Source organism: Podarcis gaigeae, assembly GCF_964106915.1.
Source record: "Podarcis gaigeae genome assembly, chromosome: 8".
NCBI lineage: Eukaryota > Metazoa > Chordata > Lepidosauria > Squamata > Lacertidae > Podarcis > Podarcis gaigeae.
The window spans coordinates 50,944,807-50,971,810 of record NC_139684.1 but is presented as its reverse complement, the minus strand read 5'-3'; the positions used below and the strand labels follow the sequence as shown (position 1 = coordinate 50,971,810).

Here is a 27,004-nt window from a genome sequence, read left to right as displayed (position 1 = left end):
CTGGTTGCAAGAGGGCTAGCAGCATTTCCCCTCCTTGCTTTTCATTTTAAAGTGGTGTGCCTTTTGCTTTTCTATAAAAGTGGAGGAAGAATATCACTCCAGACTACATCATGCCAGTTCTAAATTCCAGGAGCATTAGATCATTTTGAGTTAATTACCACAGAAGGTGAATGAAAGGTCACTAAACAATGAAATCATTTGGGGCTTTTCCTATCAACAGATTGCTTGCAAGCATAATTACAAAATTGCATTGTTTCCTCAGAAGAATGTGCATTTACACAGGGAAAGGCTGTAGCACCGTAGCTATATGGTTTATAAAATTTCCTACAGAATCTGCAAGGTCTAGTGGTTATTCTCAAGCAAATGTGTTTAGCATCAGGACAGCAGAAGCAAGCTCCATTCTATTCTTGTAGTCATGAAGGTACTAAGTGAGCCATCATGGTGTAAGGGGTTAGAGTGTGGGCCTAGGACCTAGGAGACATGGGGTTAAAATCCCCATTCAGCTCTGAAGCTCACTGTGTGGTCTTGGGCCCAGTCACTTTCTCTCAGCCTAACCTATCTCATAGGGTTACTGTGAGGGTAAAAGTGTGGGTTATTAGCCAATATTAGTCCTGTTCAGAGAAGACCCATGGAAGTTGATGGACTTGACTAACTTAAAATACATTGATTTCAATGGCAAATCCATCAACTTCCATGGGTCTTCTCTGACAATGGAGGAGTGTGACTTTGTGGGAGAAGTCAAACTGTTGGAAGGTTGCAGCATGGTTGTAGAGGCAGATATGAGAGAGACATGTTTTATTGCAGGCAGATGAAGGCATCCATTTGTGCTGCTTCAGATGTACCATGGCATTTCAAATCTAGGGTGTATAGGGCCAGGTTTGAAAGTCCAGTCACTGTGCCTGAGCTCGGATTGTTATAAGAGAATTCACTAGTCCTTTCTCCATTTTCTCTCTTCTTTTCACTTCCCGCAGTCAGTAAATAAGAATATTCTCTCATTCATGTTATCTGCTATATACCCTACATACCATTTGCTCTTTCCTTTGGGTTTTTTTTTTTAAGTTTTTTCTATATTCTAAAATTAGACAGTTAAATTTAATAGTGGTTTTGGGAAAGTCCCTTTCATCATTGTCACTTGCTCTGCCAAGAGCTGAAAGTGATACTTACTTGCCTTGGGCAGTTTAGCATTGTCTGGAAAGCACCCTAGAACCACCACTTCACTTTGGGTCAGTTTAAAAACATAAGCAGAATATATTAGGATCAGACTTAAGGTCCTGACATTATAGAGGTGTGTATAATTATGCACAGTGTGGGGAAAATAGAGTCTCTCATAATGATGGAAGCTGGGATCATCCAAGGAATCTCAGTGTTGGAAGATTCAGAAGAAACAAAAGGAAGTCCTTGGAGCAACTTGAAGTCTCCCTTCTTTCTCCACCCTTTTAACCTCCAAACCCAGAGCCTCTGGCAATCATTACTAACAGGCAGAGATACAAGTCAAAAACATTACAGTACTCTGAACTGGCCCCAGGAAGAACACAAAAACTGATAGCCAGTGCTGACAACCTCCTTTTAATATGCTAGCATTTTAGGCATGTAATCTTAATGTTGCTAAATAATGGCATGAAATTGGAACCGTGGAAGGTGTTCCTAGCGTGTTGATTAAGGCTATATAGGATGATGTGTACTAAGGCAGGGCTGGGGAATCTCAAGCCCAGGAGCCAAATGCAGCCCTTAATGCCTCCCTGTCCAGACCCCTTGTCTCTCCATAGCCCCACCACCTTTGTCATTCCTGCTCTACCCCAGGTGTGGGGAATCTTTGGTCCTCCAGGTGTCTCTGAGCTTCAACTCTCATGTAGTTGCACACTTCTCTCTACTTTTCTCTCTCTCTCTCTCTCTCTCTCTCTCTCTCTCTGTGTGTGTGTGTGTGTGTGTAATCTCCGACTTTTGCAGGGCTGGGATGTAGTCATGCCCATTGCTCCACCCACTTTTTCTTCTAGCACTGCCCGCCACTGGCATGCAGCCCCCATGAAGAATGTGACCTACAAATTGAAAAGGGCTCATTCCAGAATTGTGAGCTGTCAAAGAAGCTGGTGAACCACTACTGTGTCTTCATTTTCCCTTATGAGAGTATCACAGCTCTTGCATTTATAGAAACCAGGGAAAAGTCTGGGAGTCCTAGTGCTTCTCATGAATCATCAGTGCTTCTTAAATCATCAAAGACTTCATCTTGGAACTAGGTACGCCTGACACTTGATGTGCCGAGGGTGTGGACGTTAACAAAGGGTTGTGGATGTTAATGAAGGGGTGTGGACATTAACAAGGCCCGTGTTCTTCCGAGGAGATGGGAAGTATGTGTTTCCACATCTAGATGACTTTGAATATTTTGACTAAACGCAGCAATGGACAGGCTTTGCTTCATAATGTTAATAAAGTGCTTCAGGGTGGTCAAAGTATGCTATCTGTATTACCATGCTGTTGACTGTACAGCAGCACTGTAAGGTTGGCTGATGTTGTTATTCCTGTTTTGCAGATGGGGGGCTAAGGTTGAGGGAGAGTGGCTTGCCTAAGCGAGTTTATAGTAGAAGTGAAGTATGAACTGGGAATGTTCTGATTCATAACTGCATCATTAGGCTACAGTAGCATAGCGTTTGTTTTTTGAATTTATATAGTGCCCTTCTGTGACCACTTGTAAAAAGCTTTGCAGTTTGTGAGCTCATAGTTTTTGAGCACTTAATGGGTACAGTACAAAAGGACAAAGGAATGGGGAGCGAAGAGGAAAACACACAAATCCAAGTTCATGTGAGTCTGCCATATATGCACCACAGCATTGCAAGGACTCTCTGGGGTCTTTTGCTGAAATCCTCTGGCAAGCAATTATGGGAATTAATCTTGCAACCTTCTGCATGCAGAGCCTATACTTTGCCATTGAGTTTCATAATGACTATGTGGAAGGGCCACTGCAAAGAGTCCACACTGGGCTGGGAGGAGCCTATCCCACTAAACCAGCCCAGGGGGCTTCACTGTCTTGCTTTCCCTCTGATGGAGCCAGGTGCAATGGATGCTGATGGAGGCAGTTCTGGGAGGGGAGGTGCTAAACAGGTGGTCCTGCCAAGTCAGCCAAGAGCCACCACTGTTTTCCTTCTCCCTCTTAATTTACATTCGGAGGGCTCAGGCCTTGAACTAAACATGACTGCATGGGTGCAAAGCTCTTTTTTTCTTTTTTTCTTTTTTGCATAAAGCATTCGCAAGGGGCAGCTCAAATGGGCAGAAGCTGAACATGGTTCATATTTCGCTACTGCATAGTATCAGATCAGACTGCAGATTGTGGTGCATGTAAATGAATGGTACTCCATAGTAATCACACACTACTATGCATGCAAAAACTAACATGTCATGGAAGAAACTGTAGGCAAGGCTTCTGAGCAATACACTTGGCTAGCCTGATGTCCTCCAGATGTTTTGAACTACAACTCCCATTGGTCCCATTGACCAATGAAGCTGTGGGCACCATGTTGGAGGAGGCTGCTGTTGGCTGTAGTGCACCTAAATGGCATGAGCTCACAGCTGCCGATGGGAAGCATACCTGTGAATAGGTGAAGGTGGCAGCTCTTCCAGGCCTCAAAACAACTCATCATCATTTTAATTGCTCAGTGCATCATTTCATGCTCATCTTCTCTGTGCAGAGGCAAATAACAAAGATCAACAAGGCATTGTAGCATAGGTCTGTCCTCAGTCTCTGTCAGAGCCAGACAAATGAAGGTGCTGCCCAACCTGAATAACCAGAATGACACAGAAAGAGTTCACCAGAACACCTTCCTAGCATTCCCACAGACTTTCTGAACAGTGATGTGCAATGGTTGTGGTATTTGGTAGCCTACATGCTGCTTATTTGCAATGTTTTGCCACCTGATACTCTGACTCATTTATTTCGTACTCATAAATACATTGCTCATCCACAATATTATCCTTTCTGAATGTTGTTGATGGGACCAACTCAATTAATCTATACCCCACACTGGCATTTGCATAACATTTTCTTTCACTGAAACTCATACCTATTGATATTTTTTTTCCAAACCTGGGCACCTTTTTTAAAAGTATATTTTCTTCAAACTTTCAAGAGTCAATGAACCCACAAAAGGCTGAATCCTTTATTAAAGATGTAACACCTGACAGTTGGGTTTTTTTAAAGGAATTGCAGTCTTATCTGCAAAGCAATGCGTTGCTGTTTGGTTTCTGGTGTCCTGGCCAGATCCCATGTTGAGATATAATATTTTGTTACATTTCTGTTCTTCAGTCACGTTGCTGTTCTTCAGTCAGTCAAGCCATTTTGCACACAGCAGGCTTGTATTTAACAACTCACCTGGTAGTTGACAATGAATTCAATGCAGGAGAGTGAATGGGTTGGTGGAGGAGAGATAGATCATAGGAATGTAGGAAACTGCTTTAAAATGAGTGAGACCATTGACTTAGCTTTGTCTTCACTGCTCAGCAGCAGCTCTCCAAGAACATTTTTTCTTCAATAGTAATAATAATTATTATTATTATTATTTATACTCTGCTCATCTGTTTGGGTTTCCTCAGCCACTCTTTATGCTTCTGAAGCCAGTGCAGGAAAAGCTGGTGCATAGAAAATGAATACAACGGTGCAGCTTACTCTGTACATTCCATAGAATTAAATGATGAAGCTGTTGCTGCGAGCTAGCCTGCAAGTGGCCAGCCAGCAATTTCAGCCTTCAGGTGGGACTTCATACTAGGGCTGGGCAGGAGGTAGATCAGGGCTTACTGGTAGATATTTGGGTGAAACCCCATCAGCTGCCCCCGGGTGCCAAATGTTTACCAGGCTTGGCTACCTCCTTTATTTCATTGGCAATCCAGAGTTACTAGTACAGTGGTACCTTGGTACTCGAACGGCTTGGCTCCCAAACGCCACAAACCTGGAAGAAAGTGTTCCGGTTTGTGAACATTTTTCAGAAGCCGAACATCCAACACGGCTTCCACTTGAATGCAGGAAGCTGCTGCAGCCAGTCAAAAGCTGCACCTTGGTTTTTGAATGGTTTCAGGAGTCGAACGGTCTCCCGGAACAGATTAAGTTTGAGAACCAAGGTACCACTGTAGTCACATTCTTTCAGTGCTATGCCTTTGAATTATTATTATTATTATTACTAATAATAATAATTTATTTATAACCCACATCTGGGGCTTCCAACACACTCTAGGCGGCTTCCAACACATATAAAAACATAATAAAACATCAAACATTAATAGTAACAATCTGATCCAATATAAAAAAGTCATAATAACTTTAAAATAAACAACTTATACCAAATAAAACAATATTCAATAATACATTTTAATCCAATAGTAAACACATCAGCAAATAATAATTAAACAGTTTACACTTATCAATCACAATAAAGAATTGCTAATCTATAATCAATAAAAGTAACAGCAAGACACAGAGCATAAATTACCTGGTGGCCAGCAGAAAGTCTCTCTCCCCTCCAGAAATGGAAAGAAAACATTTTTTAAAAAAAATGCAACAACCAAGGGAGTGGAGTAAGAGTTTGTGTCCTTTTTCTTTCCCCTGTCCTTTCTGTTCTTCTCTGCCATTCTGTAATTGTCTCTATTCTCATACCCTTGGTAATTGAGTGGCATGTAGGTCAGGTTTACATTTAATGCTGCTGCTTGTAATGTTCACTTCTACCCAATTTTTTTTTTTAAAAAATTCAAGCGATTGGGGGGGGGGGCAAGTTTGCCTTGATACGCTTGATGTGTGGAGTTTTTTCCTCACATCCTACCATAGTACTGTCTGAAATCCATTTTGTTTTTTAAACTGTTGCCTTTTATCGTTGTATTGTTTTATATTATGCTAATGTTTAATTGCATATTATTAACATTATTGTAAGCCACATTTATATAAAAAAGACCTAAATAAATTATTATTTTACAGCATTGTGGTTAAAGGTATTGAGGTATTGTCTGAATTAACTAATCAGGGTTTATTACTGACAAAGAAACCAGAATCCTCCCTTCTTGCATGTTGTATGAATTTTTGCTAAATGTGTTTTGCAGAATGTCAGAAGGAAGGCAGACACGGTTGAAAATGAAGTCATCTGTGGGCACGGAAGAGTTACAATTGTAACTTAGCCTGGGGGGGGGAATTGGCCTCTGTCAGCAGCCAATAAAGGAGGAGTTTGTGCATCTGACTCATAATCAGCAGAGCACAAGAGTGTGTTGCAGAAGTGTGCTGGGTTGGAGATACTCTCTTCTCTTCTCCAGAGCAGTTGACCACTATTAAGCCTGCGCATTCACTGCTCACATTCTTTGAGGTAAGTTTTAATGCTCTCTTTGCAAGTGTTCTCTTCACACCCTACCCCACCCCATATGGCTGAAGAAATTGGGTTTTTTACGGAATGGTGTTTTGCCTTGTTTTAGTGGGAGGTTGTTAAAGCAGGGGGCATCCCACAACAGGAGGTGACAATGGGATCTGCTGAAGGCTTTGTTTTGTTGTACCAACTAGTACTAGAATGAGTCTGCAAATTTTCGTGACTGTTGAAGGTACTTTTGAAGCATAATTGACAAACAAAAATAAAATTCTGTAACATGAGACAAGTTCTCAAATGTCCCCCAATGCTTGCTGGTCAGATGATAGTTAAACACTTCGTGTTCCATAACATGCTGTTTCCCCCACCTCAGTGCATAGCAATGGTATGGGGGGGGGAATAAAACCCGGCCTAATGAGAAGGGGTCCCATAAGAATTATTTATATGTTTATATCTTTAAGAAGTCACTTTTCCGGCCCTTTCACTTTTAGTCCGATTTGAAACTAAGTCTTTATTCTGTAAACAATGCTGAAATGGATTGCACAACATGTCTTTTTGACTGCTATCTGATACACACTTATGAATTGGGCTGATACAACCCACTGAACTAAATGGGATTTACATGAAAAGGATTGTGCTATCACGGGCTGATTTTATTACATTTCTCAATTAATTAAATCCATTGTTTGTGACATAATGCCATGCCTTGGATGGGTGCAGTTTGCAGAATCAGATCCTCAACTTTTCTTCTGGGGGCAAGTTGCATAGTTGCTGGTTTTAAACAAGCTAAACATCCTTGCAATGCATTTTACATTAGTAGGTGAACAAGTTCTGTTTCCCACTGACAATTCCTTTTGAAGAGAAATGCCAAGTGATGGCTTAGAATAGATACAATGTGAAAGTGAAAGCAAACTTTGGCCCGCTAAACCATATTTTGGTCAGGGTTGAGGTCTTGGGTCAGCTCAGATACAGTTTTTATTTCAGCCCTATCACCAGAGCTGCTAGTTACACTTTCTCTTCTTAGTTTGTATTTGTTCTGCTCCACACACATTCCACATTGGGGGCAAATCAAGACGTTTGTGGACTTTTCCCTGTTTCCAGCTTGCCTTATGAACTTTTATGGATTTCAGTACAGAAAGGTCGGTTCTGAAGAGATATTTAAAGAAAGCAAGAAAGGTAGCATCATAGAGGTGATCTGGGAGGAAGTCCCAAGCAAGGAAGAAAGGGTGGAGCTGTTAGAAGGGATCAGGAGCTCTTTGGATTGTGGAGCAAGTGATGCAGAAACCATGGACAGGGGTGTATTTAGATATAATAACAAAGAGATAAATTGGTGGCAAAGACATAGTGGACTTCAAAGTTAAGGACATAGAGCTAGTGCTGTATCTGGGAACAGCCAAGAAGAGAGTTTGGCATGACCAGGATAATGAGAGAGTTTAATGATTTGGATAGCAGAGTTCAGGTTAGATGTGAGGAGGCCAGAGTGAAGATTACAGTATTCTACAAGAGAGGTGGCTGGAGCATGCACCAGGGCTTTTGACAAAGGGTTATATTTTTCCTGTGTTGTAATGGAAGATGCAGCATGTTTGGCTACAGACTGAATGCGCGGATAAAAGATAGGAGTGAAAGCCAAGGCTATGTGCTTCTTCAGCAGAGCAAAATAGATTAAAAGAACAACGACAGTCTTTGGCTTTGCCAATTTCACTGCATCTTTTTCTTTTTCTTTTTTAAAAACCCCCAACTATGGCTAGAAATATTTCATAAGCAAGTCACATTTTAAAATAGCCTTAGTTCCGAGAAGATATGAGGAATTAGGTGGAGTGATGAAAACTGCTCCACTCTTGCTTACTCAACCAAATGGTAGGGGTCCAGGGGAGATAGGGGAAACAGGGTTGTGGGGGTTCAAACTAGGACTTAACCTTGCAAGCTCTCAGGGATAGTTATGCAGTCAGGATCTTTGTGTGCACTGGAGCATAAAGCCTTGGATTATTTTCCTTTTATCCATTTGAAATCCTTGTATGTTGTAGGATGCTATCTCTGGCTAAATCGTACAGGAAGGAAAATCATTGTCAGGTTCTCAAATGTTAAAGCTGGAAATGTAACAAGCCAAAGGACAATCAACCAGTTGTGTGTGAGCATGATTGAATTCTGTGGCTATTTTTGTGACAGCAAAGCTTGATTGTGCCTGTGACAACAATGGGCTGCAGAACTTGTGGCTCCCAGATGTTGTCAGACTTCAACACCTATCAGCCCCAGCCATCATGGCCAGTGGTCTTAGATGATGGGAGGTGCAGTCTAACAACATTTGGAGAGTTTCCCATCCCTCTTCTAGTCTGGGAAAGCTGATGCTGCAATACATCTCTTCTTCTTTAAAATGCCACAAGACTCTTCATTGCAACAGACTAGCAAGGCTATGTGACTGGAATTAATACTGCTTGCACAGAGGTAAAAGCCTAGTTTGGAACACTGGTTTCCATGGTCATGTAAATAAACACAATGACAAAGATTGTACCAAAAAGTTCGTAAACTGAAGAAGACCATCCAAGCTGTACAAATTGGAAGTATAGAGACATCTTGATTTAATGATGTGATCTAGGCAGGTAAACTACCTGCGGGTGGCGCTGTGGGTAAAAGCCTCAGTGCCTAGGGCTTGCCGATCGAAAGGTCGGCGGTTCGAATCCCCGCGGCGGGGTGCGCTCCCGCTGCTCGGTCCCAGCGCCTGCCAACCTAGCAGTTCGAAAGCACGTCAAGGTGCAAGTAGATAAATAGGGACCGCTTACTAGCGGGAAGGTAAACGGCGTTTCCGTGTGCAGCTCTGGCTCGCCAGAGCAGCGATGTCACACTGGCCACGTGACCCGGAAGTGTCTCCGGACAGCGCTGGCCCCTGGCCTCTTAAGTGAGATGGGCGCACAACCCCAGAGTCTGTCAAGACTGGCCCGTACGGGCAGGGGTACCTTTACCTTTACCTTTAGGCAGGTAAACTAGGATTATACTTGCAGAGCTCAGAAATGAACACAGCTTTTCCATGTTCCCGTGTGGTATCTCTCCCCCCTCCCTCCTGCAGAAAGCACGCGGTTCAATCAATGAGGCCTTATCATTTCCATGTAGAAAACTGATATTGTATGTGTGGATAAATCCAATGTGAAAAGTGTACACATGTCTGTTGTGCTACAAGTATATGCCATGGGGATTTGTCTTCATTTGAGGCTTTCTGATGCACATGTATAGCATGAAATACGGTATACATGGGATACAAAACATACACTTCTCTATGTATCTTTGTAGGACATTTTGCTTCGTGTGAAGCAGCTTTTCAGAGCTGCCTTATATATCTGTCTAACATGCTGCTTGAAACAGGGTGCACCCTAGGGCGTATCCTCTGCAATCCTCTGCAATATACAAGGATTCCCTGGCAGATTTGTCAATATGGAAAAGATTTTGAATGGTGCATAGACCTGTTGTGCCTGAATGTTGCTTGTGCAACCCTAAAATATACTCAATATCCTTCTGTTGTATTGCTTTTTATTTTATTGTAAATAGCATGTTTTATTGCTGTGAGTCACCTTGAGCTATTACATATGGAAAGATAGGATACAAATGTAAATAGTAGCCGAGGAAGATCTGCCACTGACCGTTGATGCTCATTCCCATTCATGAATAGGTGAACTTTGCAAAGCTTCCAAGGAGACCCTCAGTTCACCCAACAGCGCTTGAAAGCCACAGTCCTAAATTCTCTATTTTGAAGAATATTTAATTTCAGCCTGGCTTTCCTAACTCACTCAGCGATGTCTGCATATAATGCACTTAGGGATTAATGCTGCTTAAGTCCCTTTCTATTTTTGGAGCACACGACCTCATTTATTGATGCTATCTCTTATCCAGCTCCAGAGGTATTGCGTAGGAGTTTGCTGTCCCATAACATGTGGTGCTCCTCTGATTCATGCACCTGTTTCTACATTCCTAATTTGTAAGGGATGACTCTCCTGCTCTAGTTCCATGACAACAAGTTCCATGAGAATTATGGACCAAGATGTATGCTGCCGAGGATGAGGTGTCCCTGGCTTGCCCTTCTGTTAATGCAGAGTTGGTCATCTAATAATCACAAGAGCAAATTATGGCAGGCTTGGCCAGCCTGCCTCCCTCAACATAGCCCCCTTCAGTTTACAATACCAGAAACAAAAAAAATCATGCTGCTTCAACTAAGAGCCTCAAGCTACATATGATAATTCTCCTGACACTGGAGTTCAACGGTTTGCACTCTTGGGAGTAATTCAGGACTTTTTGTATTGCAGTGTGATATGCTGGCAGTAGTGTTCTTTTAAAAACAAGCAATCAGAACAAAATGCTTCACTTCTCTGTTTCAGTCCTTTTCTAAACATCGCAAAATGTCAAACCTGATGCCCATCCTTTCCCAGAAAGATCTGGAGAGTATTTGTCTAACTAGGACGGGATTTGGCTTTGCTCTCAAAGCCTTCCATGCACCTTCGAATATAGATGTCTCCTTGAAGTTGTTGACTAGTCAGGAAACAACAGAGAGGTGGGTTTCCTGTTTGTTTGTTTGTTTGTTTGTTTGTTTGTTTCATTCCTAGAATGGGTGGTGACTTCTGCTGCTGCATTGGAAATAAGCGTGAATTGCACAGAAGCAGAATACTCTACAGTGGTGGGAATGCACACAAATATGTAATATTGAGAAAGTGAAAGGAAGTAGATATGGTTAGGTATGGATTACTGGTACAAGGTTACAACATAGGAGGCTGTAGCATCACTCAAGGATTTCAGACTAGAGTTTCCAATTCACACCTGGATATGCCAACTTGAGACCTTCTGCAAGCCAAGAATATGCTCTACCTCTAGGCTAAGGGGAAACTTAAAAATTAAAGTTACTGTCAGAATTCATGACAGCCACATGCCAGTGAGAGGGGCAGGGAGCCAGAGGCAAAAGTGAGTGGAGCAACACAGAGATGTATGGTAGGCTGCATCCAGTCAGAATTTCTGTACACACAAACATGCACTCACCTCTCCATCCTCCATCCGTGAGAGTCCAAGAGCACATTCCAACTGGGCAGAAGCACTTGAGGAGGGGGCGGAGCAGTGCCAGCAAGAGGCGTGGCCTACACAGGGGGTATAGCCTGAGCAGAGTTCCAAGAGCCAAGTAGAGCAGCTTCGAGAGCCACCTTTGGCACTTGGGCCCAAGGTCTGCCACCCTTCACTTACAATATGGAAAGGATTTAGAAACCGGTTGAGGGTGGGTCCCAAATACTGATTGTAGATTACCTTCAGTATTTGCTCCAGGGGTTGTTAGGGCACCCCTAATGGAGTCATCCTTTACCTGTGTGATTATTTACAGATAGGTAGCCGTGTTGGTCTGCCATAGTCAAAACAAAAAAAAATCCTTCCAGTAGCACCTTAAAGACCAACTAAGTTAGTTCTTGGTATGAGCTTTCGTGTGCATGCACACTTCTTCAGATACACTGAAACAGAAGTCACCAGACCCTTCTATATAGTGAGAAGGTGGGGAGGGGTATTACTCAGAAGGGTGGTGGGAATGGGTGATTGGCAGATAGCTGTGATGAGCCTGTTGACGACTCTTAACGACTGCAATAGGTCTTACAGGAAGACCCCTTGCTTTTTCCTGTAAGACCTATTGCAGTCGTTAAGAGTCGTCAACAGGCTCATCACATCTATCTGCCAATCACCCATTCCCACCACCCTTTTGAGTAATACCCCTCCCCACCTTCTCACTATATAGAAGGGTCTGAACTTCTGTTTCAGTGTATCTGAAGAAGTGTGCATGCACACGAAAGCTCATACCAAGAACTAACTTAGTTGGTCTTTAAGGTGCTACTGGAAGGAATTTTTTCTGTGTGATTATATTCAGGCACTATAAATTAACAGTGCACTTTCAGTACATCCCATACTGTAAACTTTCCCTGCCTCTCAGCCCCTAAGGCTAATAGAAGCCCTGCTGCCAAGCGTCCAGAGGTGACCTAGTAACCACAGCACCCCTGGTTCAGGCAAAAATGTGGAATTAATAGTTAACTGTAGACTTCTGAGTTTAACTGCTGTGCACCACAAAGGTACTTTTGACAAGTACTTTTGCAGTAATGAATTAATATTCTCTCACTGAATTCATCAATAAAATATTCATTGCATAACTGCTGTCTTTTGATCCTTATCATGTCTGCAGAGATTTAAAGGCACTTCTTCAAGAGGTAGCCAGCATACATTGCATACAGTGCAACAGGCTCATGCCTCCTGTTGGGATCTACCAGTTCCAAGGAGTCCTTGGAGTGGCCACTGAATGGATGCATAATGGATCTCTCAATTTGCTCATTCATGAGGTATGTAAGAGGCAGTGGAGTCTTTTTGTCAAGCCCTCCTTTAGCGGTTCCAAAGTATACTTTGTGAGTTTCTACTGAGCCCCTTTATGTTGCTTGTACAGGGTATAATTCATTTCTGCCTGCATTTGTCTTCAGCAACATGACACCCCATTATCTTTGCAGATAGGGTATTGTAACAGGGAAGGAGAGGGGTTTTTAAAAAAAAAAAAAAAAAGTTGGCGGCAAATTCCATCATTTAATTGTTCATTCTGTAAAGGAACACTTTGGTACTGGTCATTCTGAATTAACCACCAATAAGAGCAAGGTTTAGGTTGCCTTGGTTGTGGGCTGGGGAGTGAACAATTGGGATATGGAAGGGGTATGTTTTGGACTGGAACCTCTAGGTTCTTCTCCAGCAGGCATTTTAGGCTGCAATTCTGTATACACATTCAACCTGGAGGTCCGTCCCACTTGTCTCAGAAAAAAGCATGTATAGAATTGCATGGCCAACTGTGTTTTTTGGGGAGGGGCATAACATTATTTGCTGCTTGCTACAGAAGAATCTCAAAATGACTTGACACCACAAAATGCAGAGCAATGCAGCATTTAAAACCAAACATACTAAACTAATCCTCTACTAATTATTAAATAGTAAAGGAACACATCTTCTGCACACAACGTTAGCATAATCACCAAAAAATATCTGGCTAAAATTTGTTCAGGACCCACAGTGATATTTACTTTGAATTGGGTTGGAAATGCATGTTTTAAATTGGGGTATGGGTAGAGAAAGAGAGTCTGGTACTTTGCAGATGTAGCTGGACTCCTATCAGCCCAAACCAGAATAAATTATGCTCAGGGAGGATCAGAGTTGCAGTCCATTTAACATCTGAAGGATGCTACACTGGCAATCCCATTTTTAAATAGTGCATTAGGTAATATTGATACTAGTAAAGTAGTGATAGAGCTGAACACTGACATAATGGCTTTGTGAACCTGTTTTTTGTTTAGCATGAACTCTACCCAGAACTGCCTTTTCCACTCTGTGTAAGAATCCTAGCAGATGTGACAGAGGGCCTAAGTTATCTACACAGTTTGAAGCCTCCTGTCCTTCACCACAGCCTGAAACCTTCAAATGTCCTACTAGATCTGCAGTACAGAGCTAAGGTGGGTCTGTTTAAACATTTACTGGCACACTCTAGATGTACTGGACTACAACTCCCATCAGCCTTAGCCAGCACTGGAGTGTTGGCTGGGGTTGATGGGAGTTGTAGTCCATAGCATCTGGGGAGCACTGCATAGGAGAGGGCTGGGTCAGTTAATAGCATATCCTATTTCTTAAACTTCACTTCTTTCTTTCAGATATCAGACTATGGCCTAGCCACCTGGAGAAGGCAGCAACTAATATCTGTCTTACAGAACTGTAACAACAGAAGCTGTTGGGATTTGCTTTATCTCTCCCCAGAAATACTTCAAGGGGGTAGCTTCTCACAAGAAGATGATGTTTACAGGTGAGTTTTTATTTCAAAAACAGAATCTCATCCCTTGATGGACTAAAGGCTGTGCCACTCGGTCTGAGAAATGGTCTCCTCAGCACCGAGTCTTGCATCTGTTCAACACAATGTGACCTTTTGAATTTATTCAGGTGGTTTAATTTGCTAAATTACTGCTGCTGTATAATGTTCTGGCTTTTAAATGAAACTGCTGCTTTTGCCTATACAGTCATACCTCATGTTACGTCCGCTTCATGTTATGTTCTTCCAGGTTACGTCCCACAGCTACCCGGAAGTACCAGAAAGTGTTACTTCTGGGTTTCTCCACTCACGCATGTGCGGCTACCCAGAAGTACCAGAAAGTGTTACTTCCGGGTTTCGCCGCTCATGCATGCGCAGAAGCGCAAAATGATGTCACATGCATGCACAGAAGCAGTGAATCGCAACCCACGCATGCGCAGATGCGCCACTGCAGGTTGCACTCTTTTCATGCTGTGAACGGGCCTCCAGAACGGATCCCGTTCGCAACCAGATACCACTGTACCTTGCTTGTGCTTACATTCCTATTATTTTTCTTTTTAAAAGTTATTGTAAGACTGAAGGTTTTCCATTGAAGTTGGAATGAAGGGGCATTAAACATCTCAGTCCTGCAGTCCTGTGCATTTACTTGAGAATGATGAGAATTGAGTTCAATGGGACATTTCAGAGTAGACATGCAAAGGCTTGCACTCAATAAAAAGAAAGAAAGAAATCAGATGGAGCCTGACAATATGTGGTTTAATATCATCATCATCGTCATCATCAACAACTGTATATATCACTTACTTCTAAGCATTCTCTGGGTTAGCTAGAAGATCATAGTAATATTTTCTGTGCAATACCAAGATACAATTTCCTAATACTGGCTACTTGTTTGAATAACCTTTCTGTTTTTGTGGAAGGGCTGAGTGATAAGGCAGCGTCCTGGAGCCCTTCCCAAGCTTTCGTGCAGATGTATACTTTAGATAAACTGGAACTACTGGTCTTTTTAGTCATAGGTGTTTTTTCTTTTCTTTTTTCTTTTGCTTTCCATTTCCGGATTCAGGGCTGTTAGCTTTTTCTTTCTTGACCACAGAAGAGTTTTACTGTTACATTCTGGGGAAACGCAGGTGTAGACCAACACTTGTGGAAACTCAAGTTTTGAAAACAATTGAAATAATTATTTGGTCAATGATGAAAAATGGATTTTTCCATGAAGCTTGTGAACCAACTAGTATGGGTAGCAGATATTCCAAAGTAACAGACGTTTTTCTTTCCATATTTGTGCCTAGTTTTGGAATGATGTGCTGGGAAATCTTAGTCAGACAGAAGCCATTGAAAGGTAGGCAGCTGCATGTATGCCTTTCATTGTATTTTCCTCCTAGCTTCTTCCCCTAATATAAAAGAAGTGCTGTTTAATTTAACCTCCTCCTATCTGGTTTGGTCCCTTCCTAAATGCAATCATACTGGAATATTTTTCTGCTGGCTATCATTTGAAAAAAGAGCAGCTTCAAATGCCTTCTGAGTCTTTTAAGGGCCATGGCTACTGCTGCTTTTTATTCTTCCCTGATGGTTACAAATCTGCATCAAACATCTATAAGATACATTTCTATCCTGGGGCTTAACCACACTTACCTTTTGCTGCACTCTTTCCAGGCAGAGGTCTGTCATTAATACTCTGTGTCCGAGTGCAGCTTTGCCCTGAGCTTTCCCCACGAAAACACACTCTTTAAAGCTGAATCGGAGCAAATGTCAGTTCAGGTTTTCTGTGGCTTGACTTTTGCTCCAGTTTTAAAGAGCTTTAAAGAGCAGGTTTTTGCAGGAAAAGCTCTGGGGCAAAAAAAAGGGGGGGAGTGGTGCTTGTACACAGAGCTTTAAATCCTGAACTATGCCTAGAAAGAGGTAAGTGTGGATAAGCCCCTAGTGGACTTGCCTGCTTTAACGAAAAAGAAAAATTAGTGGACATAACTAATTAAGTCCTTCAGTTCTGTGGGTGTGCTCTGTGTAGAACTTCAGTTGGATGCAACCCACAGACTTCTGCATCTTCATAATCTGGGGGGTGGCTGAAGGATCCTCTAGTGAGTCTGCCAACTCCTGACACATATATTATAATTCCTTTACTAAGTATATGTGTCACAGGGCTGGGCAGAACAGTCTATTTCTGGTTGGTGTCAGTTTTGCATGTCTGTGCTCATTTGATGCAATTTTATTTTCTCTCTCTGCAGAACAATGGCAATTCGTTCATTTGTAGATTGGCTGAGTTTTGTTGGATTGATTGGGGCATTGATTTGTGTCTCACTTATGTTTTATGACTCGATTATGCTGTTCTACTATTGCTGAGTTGTTTCCAGTGATTTGTGGTTTTATTGAGTCATTGCGCAGTATGGTTTATTTTTGCCTACTCAACCATGTGTATTACTTGGAGAATATTTATTGTTGGGTGACTTATAAATTGGTCTGTGCATAAACCTAACAATGCAGGTAGCTTTCAGGAGAGATCTGGCATTTGGGTACAGCCAACACCAGCTAAGGAAGCATGCATTGCATGTTTTTAAAATAGTCAGGCAAAGGGAGTAGCAAACAATTAGCCACTCCTCTCCAGAGATTCACCAGAGTTCCGTCCAATACCCAGTGAGGGTTAGAATCTAGCAGAGGTTTCTATTGCTGAACTAGTCAGACAAGTTTCTCTGTAAGACAACAACCATAAATGGTCACCTAAGGGTTCTCATCAGCATCTCAAACAAATTAGCCCTAGAACCTCTGGAGTCTCTCACCACTCAGAGATTGGGGTGGCATGTACAATATGCTATGACCAATATACCCTATACTACACCATCCTATGCATGTTTATGTAGAAGTAAATCTTGCAGGGTTCAATAGGACTTCCAGGTCAGGGATTCCATGCATCACTACTTCTTAACACATTTGACTTGGGTAGCTACCAAATTGCTCTACCTGTTTGTTCTTTGTGGCTTCCATTCTTGCCTGGCACTAGCAGTCAACTAGGTGGGGTTAGCTGCATTCCCATTCCAGGAATAGGAGGCACAACTGAAGCATCTTTTCACAGTCTTGATTCTCTTCAAACATTGTGCAAGTAGCATCTTCTTCTAGTATTGGGGCCAAAGCTAACAAAATGAAGGATACTGTATTGACAAACTGGAACATGTGCAGAGGTGGGAAACCAAGATGATAAAGGTACTGGAAGGAATTCCTTCCTACTCTGAATGGAAAATAAAGGTATATGCTGCCCTCTTGTGGCTGTTGTTTTCTTGCTTTCTTTGGTTACATGGAAATTTGATCCTGAGAGTGAACTGATTTGCCATGCAAATTACAGGCTGTTGATATAAGTTTTGCGTGCACACACACACAAAAAATTATTTTCCTACTTCAGGCAAGAAGTCTTTGATGGAAGCTGTGACAGGAGTCTGCAGTGGCTTGCGCCCTGGGATTGAACCAGAGTTCGTACCAAACAGTCTGCCACATAGCAACAAGCTGCTACAGCTCATGGCTCTCTGCTGGCACCAAGAGCCCAGCTACAGACCACATGCTACAGGTAACATCTATTGTTGCTCACCACTGGCAAACCATCGGGCTACCATTTCATAGGTCAGATCTGAATATGAGTGTGTCAGCTGAGGAAAAGCAGAGACAGCAATAAAGCATAAACCTTGTTGATTCTGCTCTTTACCTCAGTTGTTCTCTGTCTCATGGAGAGCTCATCTGTTTCCCTGCACTTTCTAAGCACAGGCCCACACTTTCCCAGTCTATGTATGAGCACTTTTTCTTTTTGCCCTGCGACTTTCCCCAGGGAAACCTGCTCTTTAATGCTGAGTTGGAACAAACAGCAGTTTGGGTTTCCCATGCAATTCTTTTCAGCAGTAAAAAGTGGGTTTTGGCAGGGAAAGTCCTGGGCAGGGGGAAAAAAGAAGAAGCACTTGCACACAGAGCTTTAAAGTACAAACCTATGCCTAAAAGCCAAGGCCAGATTTAGGTTTGATGAGGCCCTAAGCTACTGAAGGTAATGGGGCCCTTTATATGTCCAGCTGTCCTTTGTCAACAACAAATTGTCACTGTTTTTTGTGTTGAATATATGCTATATAGTAATTTATGGACCTAATAGGTATCTAAAGCCATTTGCACATAACAAATTGGAGCCTACACAACACAAAATACTGTTGCTGTATGTAGGTTTTATTTTATTTGTTTTTTCTCTTATATTTTGGAAATGTACATCCAGTTTCTTTTCCTTTACATTTTTTGGGGGGGCCCAGTAGAGTGGGGCCCTAAGCTATAGCATGTTTAGCTTGCTCGTAAATCCGGCACTGCTAAAAGCACAGCAAAGAAGGAAGCCTGGATGAGCCCTTACCCTGAAAGGCTTGCCTCTGGCTATGGCTTTGTTTGTCAGAGGGTCTATGGGGAGGAGGTGATCTTTTTAGGAATTTGTGGTCTCAGCTATTTAGTACTTCAAACACCAACATGAATTGAATATGGCCTGGAAATGAACTGACAATCAGGGCAGCTGTTTTAAAACAAGGGTTATGTGAGTTCCAAATTGAACCACAGCTGATAATCTGTCTGCTGCACGGTGTGTAAATATGGTGTTTCTACAGGATGTCTGGGTGCAAGACTGTGTAATTGGAAGCCAGCTCAGATGCTGCAGCACCTATGTGAGCAAAGGTTACATGTCAAGGGGTTTTTGGTCTCTTAAATGCTAGCATATGGGGGGGGGGAGGAGGGAGAGAGAAGGAGGAGATGTAAGCCAGCAACTGGTTCTGACCAGTGATAGTACAAAGATTTGCCTACAGGCACATAAATGCTGTTTTATTTGTTTTTTCTTCTACAGAATGCTCAATACTTCTAAGGGAAATTCTTGGCACATTTAGGAAGGAGATGATTTCCGACGCAATATACAACTTGATTCAAGCAAAGGTGAGTCATTTGTAGAAATAGTGATCTCGTTTCTCCCAATAATGGCCCCTATGTAGCCAAACGAAAACTACTCACACTTAAGTAAAATACCATCACCAGACTCTGCGGAATTCTGAAGTATGCAAAACTGTAAAATAATAATAATAATAATAATAATAATAATAATAATAATAATAATAACAACAACAACAACAACAACAACAACAACAAAACAACTATCAGGTAGACTCCCTCTTAAAACCAACTGAATAAGTATTGAGCATGCTTGGCAGGCAGGAATCGCTGAGCTGACTGCTGGAGGAAAATAGAAATTTTCTATTGGAATTGGAATAAAGTATGAAGTCCCAATGATTTCAGTGGGAGCAGTGGCGTAGCGTGGGGGGTGCAGGGGGGCCGGCCGCACCGGGCGCAACATCTGGGGGTTAGGGGGCGCAAATCCACGGGTTAGGGGGCACAAATTACTTGCCTTGCCCCGGGTGCTGACAACCCACGCTACACCACTGAGTGGGAGAGTTATGCATGTGTGTACTCTCTGTAGCATGTTAGGTTTTTTAAAATGCCCAAACTAACCAGAAGTATGGTTAAACCAATTGGCAGGTATACTATGAGGTAACAGTGCCATTCAGATACCCTTTGTGCACCTGGATGCCTCGAAGAACACCCAGTGCTATTGAGAAAGGTGATCCCAAATCTCCAGGCTCTCTCTGTTGCACATGACTAGCAGGTTGTTCAATGAGTTCCAGGGCAAACATCCTGATGGCTTAGAGCACTGGGAATATATAAGCAAGGAAGAAGAGGTTTGCTTCTCCAAAAATGTAAACAAATTTGGATGAGCTTTTCAGTAAACTTACCTATACTGACAAAGACACTGGTTATGAAACTAAGAGCAGCAGTTAATCTGATGAAAGCAGGGAACGTTGAGATATTTAGTATTAAGCAATTCCAGGGGGGCCTTTTCCAGAATTGATGTGATGTACCTGTACTTCCTCTTAACTCTGTTTCATGCCGTATTCCTCTCTTCCAGGACTGTGCAATAGATTCTGCCAAAGGTCCAGTTTCTCATGCACTTAAAACACATGCGTGCAACTTAGAGGTGAGCATTGGAAGCAGCTCAATACTACATCAGACCAAGTGGTGTATCTAGTTTGTTGTTGCCTGCGCTGCCTGGTAGAGGCTTTCCTGGGTTTCAGACAAGGGCCATTTTTTTTGTAGAAGGGTCAAGGTGTTGGTTTCCAGATGTGTTGCAGTATTTTGAGCAGGCTACTAATGTGGGCTGTCTCTGACCTGGATGTCATTGTGCAAGGATGGAAAGGGAATGGGGTTTTTCCCACTTTATTTTTACACATTTTTCAAATTACATAAAACATATTACATCCATCCATCTTACCATAGTAAGTAAGGACTTCCCTACTTATCTTTCAATGGCATCCTAGTCTATGTTCTATAACCACGATAATGTTTTGTAATCCGTGTATTCTTTTTTATCTTTTTTAAACCAAGACAGTGTTAAAAATAATAAGGAAAACAGGGTGAGAGAACTATATGTTATCTGCATAACATGTTACTAGAATCTATCTAGATTTATTTTTTATTCTTATCCTTATTCTAGTTTTATTTTTATTCTTATCCTTATTCATCTTAGCAAATTTCTGGGAGGTGCACTGTTGTGTCTCTACCACTCATTTTAGCATTACTTCTGCTGATTTCAATATGACACAAAACCACAACGCAGGTTTTTCTTTAAAATGAGAAAACCTTAGGCTTCTCAAACAAGTTCACTGCACTTTCCTCCTGTGTCCATCCACTTGGAAGCTCCATTGGACGTGATGCTTAGGAAAGAATGTTTTGAAGTTTGTAATTGCCACATTTGTTTTATTTTTATTTTTTTAAAAAAATGGTTGAGGAGGACGGCCTTCCTATTCCTTGTGATTCTGCAGAGACCCTTTTGATGGTCTCTGTATTACTGGAAGCTACAAAAATGGGATTAGATGGAGTCAGACTCCACCTTCTGTGGATTGAAAGGATCCTCCTGCCCATGGAAGTCTGCAGAGGGAAGGCTGGAATCAGCAAAAGTCACCACCTCCTCCAATCTGTGGGAGAGAAGTCTGGATCTAAGCTACAACTATTTTATTTATTCTGTCTTTAATTTATGCAGTGCTCTGGGTTCTGATGTCGAAAGCAAGTGCATTTACTAATATTATTATCCAAAGTAGATTTACTGTTTCTTGTTTGTTGCAGGTTATCTGTCCTCAGAACAACAACAGGCTCAACAAGGAAGTTACTCTAAAATCGCATAGCTTGTCTGACCTTCACCTTGAGCGGGGTGCAGGAAGGACAGGGAAGCACAGCAGCCAGACAGACTTGGCCAGCAACACTACTCAAAACAGAGCGCTAGAAAGAGGTAGCATTTTTATGAACTCCTAAATCTACCATACGTATGGGTAGGGATGGGGGGAGAAATTCAGCTTTGTTTGCATTTTAACGAGAAGCTACCTCAATTCACACGCAAACTGAAACAAAACTACAAGTTTTGTGATGTAGTTCTCCAGCCAAAAACTATGTACAAAAAAATGCATTCCGTAATGAAAGTAACGCAACAATGCATTATGTCACGGGGAATGGCTTGCCAGAAAATAAAATAAAATAATGTTTATATCAGTCCAAACTGCATACAGAAATGTGAATAGTGTCGGGAGAAATTGGTACTAAAGTTTTGTTTATTCTTATTTGTTTTTTTAGAATTTATATACCTCTTTATAACTGCAGGTCTCAGGACAGTTCATACATACAACACAAAAAACACAATGTGAGAGAGAGTCTGGAGAGGGGGCTTTAACCATTTACTCTCGCTGCAGTCCTGCTCAGAATCAGCCCCACTCCCATTCCTTGATTTTAAAAAAAGGAATAGGAAAAAAGGAAAATAATCGAATTGTGGTGTCCAACTCTTTGATATTGTTACATAATGAATTCACAAGATGTGCAATGCCTGTTACAGGAGGGGAGACACTCACTGGGCATTAGTCCCAGCACCCAGCTGAGCTGATGGGAGCAGGGCAGGGATCTTATTTCTTAAGAAACATGCCCTTTTTCCACTTATCATTTTAAAATCAAGCACACATTATCACCAATATCCTTAACAAACAAATTGTAGTAAATAGTAAGATGTGCATATAGACACACCAAATGAAGTTTGTATTATAACACCATCTAGCGCTTAATCATAAGCAAAATAAGGGAAAAAAGAGGTAAAGGTTGAAATAGGATCCAAGATTCAGATTCAAGTAGAATAAGAAGACGTATGCCTGAAGAATAATCATAAACAAAACTCATAAAATTGCCAAGAAAGGGTTATAACTAACCCCTACCACCTCACTATTCCAAAGTTCTATAAATTGTACCTTGTCCTGTTCAAATCCCTGTTTGTCTCTCTCCTTTTCGGAGTATCCCTGCTATGGGAAAATCCAGATTGAGGGAGGGGAAAGTGTGGGAAAGCAGTGATTTGGAAGGGAACACCATATGAACAATGGAGGATTAATGGAGGTACAGGAAGCTTCCTATCCACATTAAATGTCAGTGTGGAGGAGCCCCAGATCTCCTGGTCCACCTTGGCAAACAAAAGAGCTGCATTCAAAGAACAATTGGAGAGCTACATCTGTAGCGGTGGGGGCATGTCTTCTGCTTCCCAGCTCCATTGGTAGACTTGCAGTTAGATGCATTTCCAAAAACAATTTGAGAGCACAGGCCAGGCTGGTGGCTGGAAAGCAAGTACTAAAGCAGCACCTCCTATGTAGCTGTAACTCACAAGGATGGCTGCAACCTGCCTAATACATCCTTCCTAATACTGACATCTCCTCTTTAGTTGGCTCTGTTGATCTGAGAAAGGAGAAGTGTCTGTTGGCATGAGCAAACCCAATCAAGGTCTAGATACACAGGCAAAAGCCAGGTGTAACTGGAATCTGCCTGGCTTTGTCCTACTGCACTCACTGTTTTCCTGACAGGATCCCAACATTTCAGCAGGATGCAAAACAAGTCTGAACAAACAAGTCTAAAGTTTGAAGGTCACCTTAGAGTCACTTCCCATCTGATTTCTGCTCTGTTTTTAAGACAAGTAGGGAAGTGCCTGGGAAACAGGCAAAGAAGCTCATGTTTTGTAAATGTGCAAAAAAAAAAAAATGCATCCAGGAAACCTCACCAAAGCTTGCCCAAAGCCTCTGCAGACATTCCATACGCGTCACAGATCTTAAGGGTATGAATAGAAAATGTGCAAATCAGCTTTTATTCTGAAGTGGAACATTTCTTCCACACTATTAATATGACAGAAATGGTTTTGGGAACCAAAGTCATGATGTTCTTCTTATAGAGCTCAAAAAAATAACTATATTGACACTGAGGACCTTAAACTGAGTTACTTTCCACAGAGGAGCACAAAGTTTGGTATTAAGTGCATAATTTCACTTCCTAAGAATACCAGCTTTATTTTTTAAAAAAATAAATAAATAAAAGGCAAGTTTCTAGTCCTTATTGCTGGGAAAATGGGTGAAAATGCATTAGCAGTACCTGCAGACATATTTTTTTTTAAGCCCAGGGGGTGGCTAAAACGTTTGTGGTAGTCTAGGAACAGGGTAGTGATATTCCTTGTAGTTCCTTGTCCTTCCACATGACCATATAAAGCACATATACTAACAGCAAACTCAATTCTGCAAGTATAGATAATACTGAGCTACTGGATAATAAGGCAGCTTCCTATTAGGTACCAAATAAGCCCAATAAAAACCCACTGCAGCATTCTCTACAGTGTGTCGTTCTTCTTCTCTCTTTGTCCTCCTTTTCTCTGCGACCTATATAGCAGAAACAACCCCACTCCATGCCTCTGTTCTTCCAAGTCCTCCCCCCTGCAGTACACTTGGGCCTAATTCCAAACAGCCAGCATGGGTGGGGAGAGAACCAGCCTCAGAATCCCCCACACACAAACACACCCTGTCGCCCCATCACAGCAACAAACAGTTACTAAAGTATCTAGTGGCTTCTGTACATAAAACTCATGTACTGTCCATTATTCCCTCCCTGATTCACAACTCACACTATATATTTATATATATTTGGTATTTCTGTAGGTCATCTCTTCTGTGGCAGCAAAGAGTCAAGTCCTCCACATTCCTCTTCCCCTTTCCTTACTCCCGATTCAAGCCTACTTGTAAAAAGTCCTTCCACATTTTGCAAAGAGTCAGAGGGCTGGCAACCGCGGCTGCCGCGACTAGTGCAGGCACCTGATGACAGCCCTCCGTACAGCAACCTTCGGAACAATGGGCTTGAAAACCCAGTAACAGGTGAGATTTAAAAATGAAAGGGGTGCTGCATTTTGGGGGTCGGGGGAGATACGCTACCACCACTTTGAATATGGTACTAACTTACTGTGCTTTGTAACTGTATGGAGCCAGTGTGGTGTAGTGGTTAGGGTGTCAAACAAGAACCCCTGAGCCCAGCATTGAAATCCTCACTCAGTAAGGAAGGTTACCTTGGGCTGGTCGCTACTTCTCAGCCTAACCCACTTCACAGAGTTGTATGAAGTGGCGTTGGTTGGGAGCAGAGGAGTCATGAATAAAATATAGCCCGTTAGGTTTAGTTAGGAAAGCTCCCACAGCATTTGGAGGTGGGGGGTGTTAGTGGGGCTACAAATGGCTTGGCTATTACTTTTGTATTTGATGAAAAAAATGTTTTTTTTCTGTGGGCCCAGGTCCTTACTGCAAAGAGGGAAACTGCTCTATCCTAGCCTGTGGGCGAGAAACTATCTTGAGATGCATGACGGAAGGGCGCTTGAACCACCTCCTAGACGTTCTGCGGTCCCAGCAGCTCTTGTCCAGGACGGACTACGAAATGATCACTTCGTTCCCCACCTTGACTGGCCGGGCCCGCGCTTTGCTCGACACTTGCCTTGGCCTTGGGGAGAAGGCAGCCCAGACTGTGGTGGCTGTTCTGTCAGCCAGCAAGTGCAGCCCTTTCCTGCGAAGCATCCAGGCAAACACAGTAAATTAAATGATTTATCTCCCAGCATTTTGGAGAGTTGGTTAAAAAGGAAAAAAGTCTGCGAACTGATGATTTGCAGCGGCCTTGTTCCTTTGCGCCATCGTTACCCTGCGTCATGGATTAGAGTCTAGCATGACTTCTGCTCAGAGAACGTTCTCTTCTGAAAGAAGAAGCATGAGCTGGATGAAAAGGTCAAGCCACCCGCTGCCTGAAGCAGTAGCAGCTGCATCCTTTTAATACAGTCACCCAGTGATGGAATGATGGTGTGGCTGGTCAATTTTGGCTCTTGAGCTCCTTGCTCTTACTCGAAGAGGACAGACCACAGGACCCCTTGTTTTTCTGTCGTCTGAGAGCAGATTGCTGAAACTTGGCAAATAATGTTTAAAAAGGAAAGGGCATTTAAGGGCAGAGCTGCCCCTGTGAAGCAGAGAGAAAAGGCTGCCAGAGTGAGCAGAATTAAATACAATTGAGCCATCACCACAGCAGGCACCTTATTTAAAACAAAATTTCATTAATGGCGGAGTTTGAGGTAGGCTTTCAAGCAGTCAGTGAGGCATTTTGCTCAAGTGTTCTTGAACAAATTATTTTTGGTGCCTGCCCCTGAAATTTAGGTGGCGTGAATGTGGAGAACTTCTGAAGTGATGCTTTTGAACATGCCAGTGTGAAGACTGTTAGCATTCTGTTGCCAGCTGTGTCTGCTGATATCAGCAGGGGATGTTGTGTACTTGGCCGTGTGCAGAGGCCCAGAGGATGGTGAGGAAGGAAGGCATATGTAGGCACCTGGATCAACCTGCTACCAAACATAGGCAGGTATATATACAATTATTTAAATTATTTGAAACAATTACTCTCTACTACCTTTCGGTAAATTCCAGAATGGTGTACAATGTGCTATTATTAACAAAAATCAGGCAGTTTTTGAAACAAGCAGTAGCTGAGCGTGTAAAAATATGCACGCAAAGATGAATTAAAATAGCTTTCGAGAGGATCCCACATGGGTAAATGAGAGTCGCTATGCCCAGTGTGAAGAAAGGTAACAGGTTGGCACAAAAGTGACTAGAACCCATTCTTTGATTTGTGAAATTGGAGTCTGACTTGGGATGATTACTTTTTAAAAATACGTATGTGTGGACAGAGAGAGGAAATCTTCTGAACTTTTAATGGATGGCTTGTGCCTTTTGTAAAAAAATAAAAATAAAAATTGAGGCCATCTTATGTAAGATTGTGTTAGGAAACTACTCATAAATAAGCCTTATTGTTTGACCACAAAAATGTGTGTAAGCAGATAAACATCATGCAGCATGAATGACTTAAAACCATGCATTAACTGAATAAACATGTGATAAAACTGCTGTTTAAACTGTAGCTTAACTCTTTCTTTAAAGGTAATTTGCTTCCAAACGTTTTATGAAGCAAGCAACAAATGTAATGAATAACAATAGTAATAACAACAGGCTTAGCTTTTCAGCAGAGATTGTGACATGAGATCTTCATGAACATTGTTGTTAAAATGCACACACCACCTTTCTTCTGGGTATTACAGGCATTGCCATCCCCAAGGGTATAAGAAAATTCTTTTTATATGCAACCGCAGCCGCAAGAGTGCTCATTGCGACATATTGGAAAAATGACAAACTCCTTACCAGAGTGGAATGGTTACTCAAATTGACAAAATATGCAGAATTAGCCTCCCTTTCGGAAATAATCAGAGATAAACTCAGACAAGTGTTCATTCTAGAATGGGATAATTTCAAAAACTATTTGAAAAATAGCTGTAACTTAAACATGGTAGTTGCCTTTGAATGATTTCTGTAAATAATATATATGATGGAAAATGATATCGAAATTGTAAAAAGAATTTTTATAAATTAATAATGACAAATCAAAGCAAGATGTTTAA

At 42.0% G+C, this 27,004-nt stretch overlaps 1 protein-coding gene across 6 annotated transcripts in view; it reads left to right on the top strand.

The window, feature by feature from the left end:
• Positions 1 to 26,464, top strand: part of LOC310849595 (receptor-interacting serine/threonine-protein kinase 2-like) — a 29,323-nt gene extending 2,859 nt beyond the window's left edge. For 4 of the 6 annotated variants that reach the window (XM_083749931.1, XM_083749933.1, XM_083749934.1 and 1 more), the window contains 13 exons: positions 1,995 to 2,234; positions 6,073 to 6,329; positions 10,685 to 10,857; positions 12,508 to 12,661; positions 13,652 to 13,807; positions 14,003 to 14,151; positions 15,444 to 15,493; positions 17,543 to 17,704; positions 18,995 to 19,080; positions 20,105 to 20,173; positions 21,319 to 21,481; positions 24,195 to 24,407; positions 24,815 to 26,464. In XM_083749931.1, coding sequence (XP_083606057.1) covers positions 10,706 to 10,857; positions 12,508 to 12,661; positions 13,652 to 13,807; positions 14,003 to 14,151; positions 15,444 to 15,493; positions 17,543 to 17,704; positions 18,995 to 19,080; positions 20,105 to 20,173; positions 21,319 to 21,481; positions 24,195 to 24,407; positions 24,815 to 25,113 — 1,653 coding nt within the window. In that variant the 5' untranslated portion in view covers positions 1,995 to 2,234; positions 6,073 to 6,329; positions 10,685 to 10,705 and the 3' untranslated portion in view covers positions 25,114 to 26,464. The remainder of the gene's footprint in view (positions 1 to 1,994; positions 2,235 to 6,072; positions 6,330 to 10,684; positions 10,858 to 12,507; positions 12,662 to 13,651; positions 13,808 to 14,002; positions 14,152 to 15,443; positions 15,494 to 17,542; positions 17,705 to 18,994; positions 19,081 to 20,104; positions 20,174 to 21,318; positions 21,482 to 24,194; positions 24,408 to 24,814) is intronic. The other 2 variants (XM_083749936.1, XM_083749935.1) reach the window with 1 other exon arrangement.
• The last annotated feature ends 540 nt before the right edge of the window (positions 26,465 to 27,004 follow it).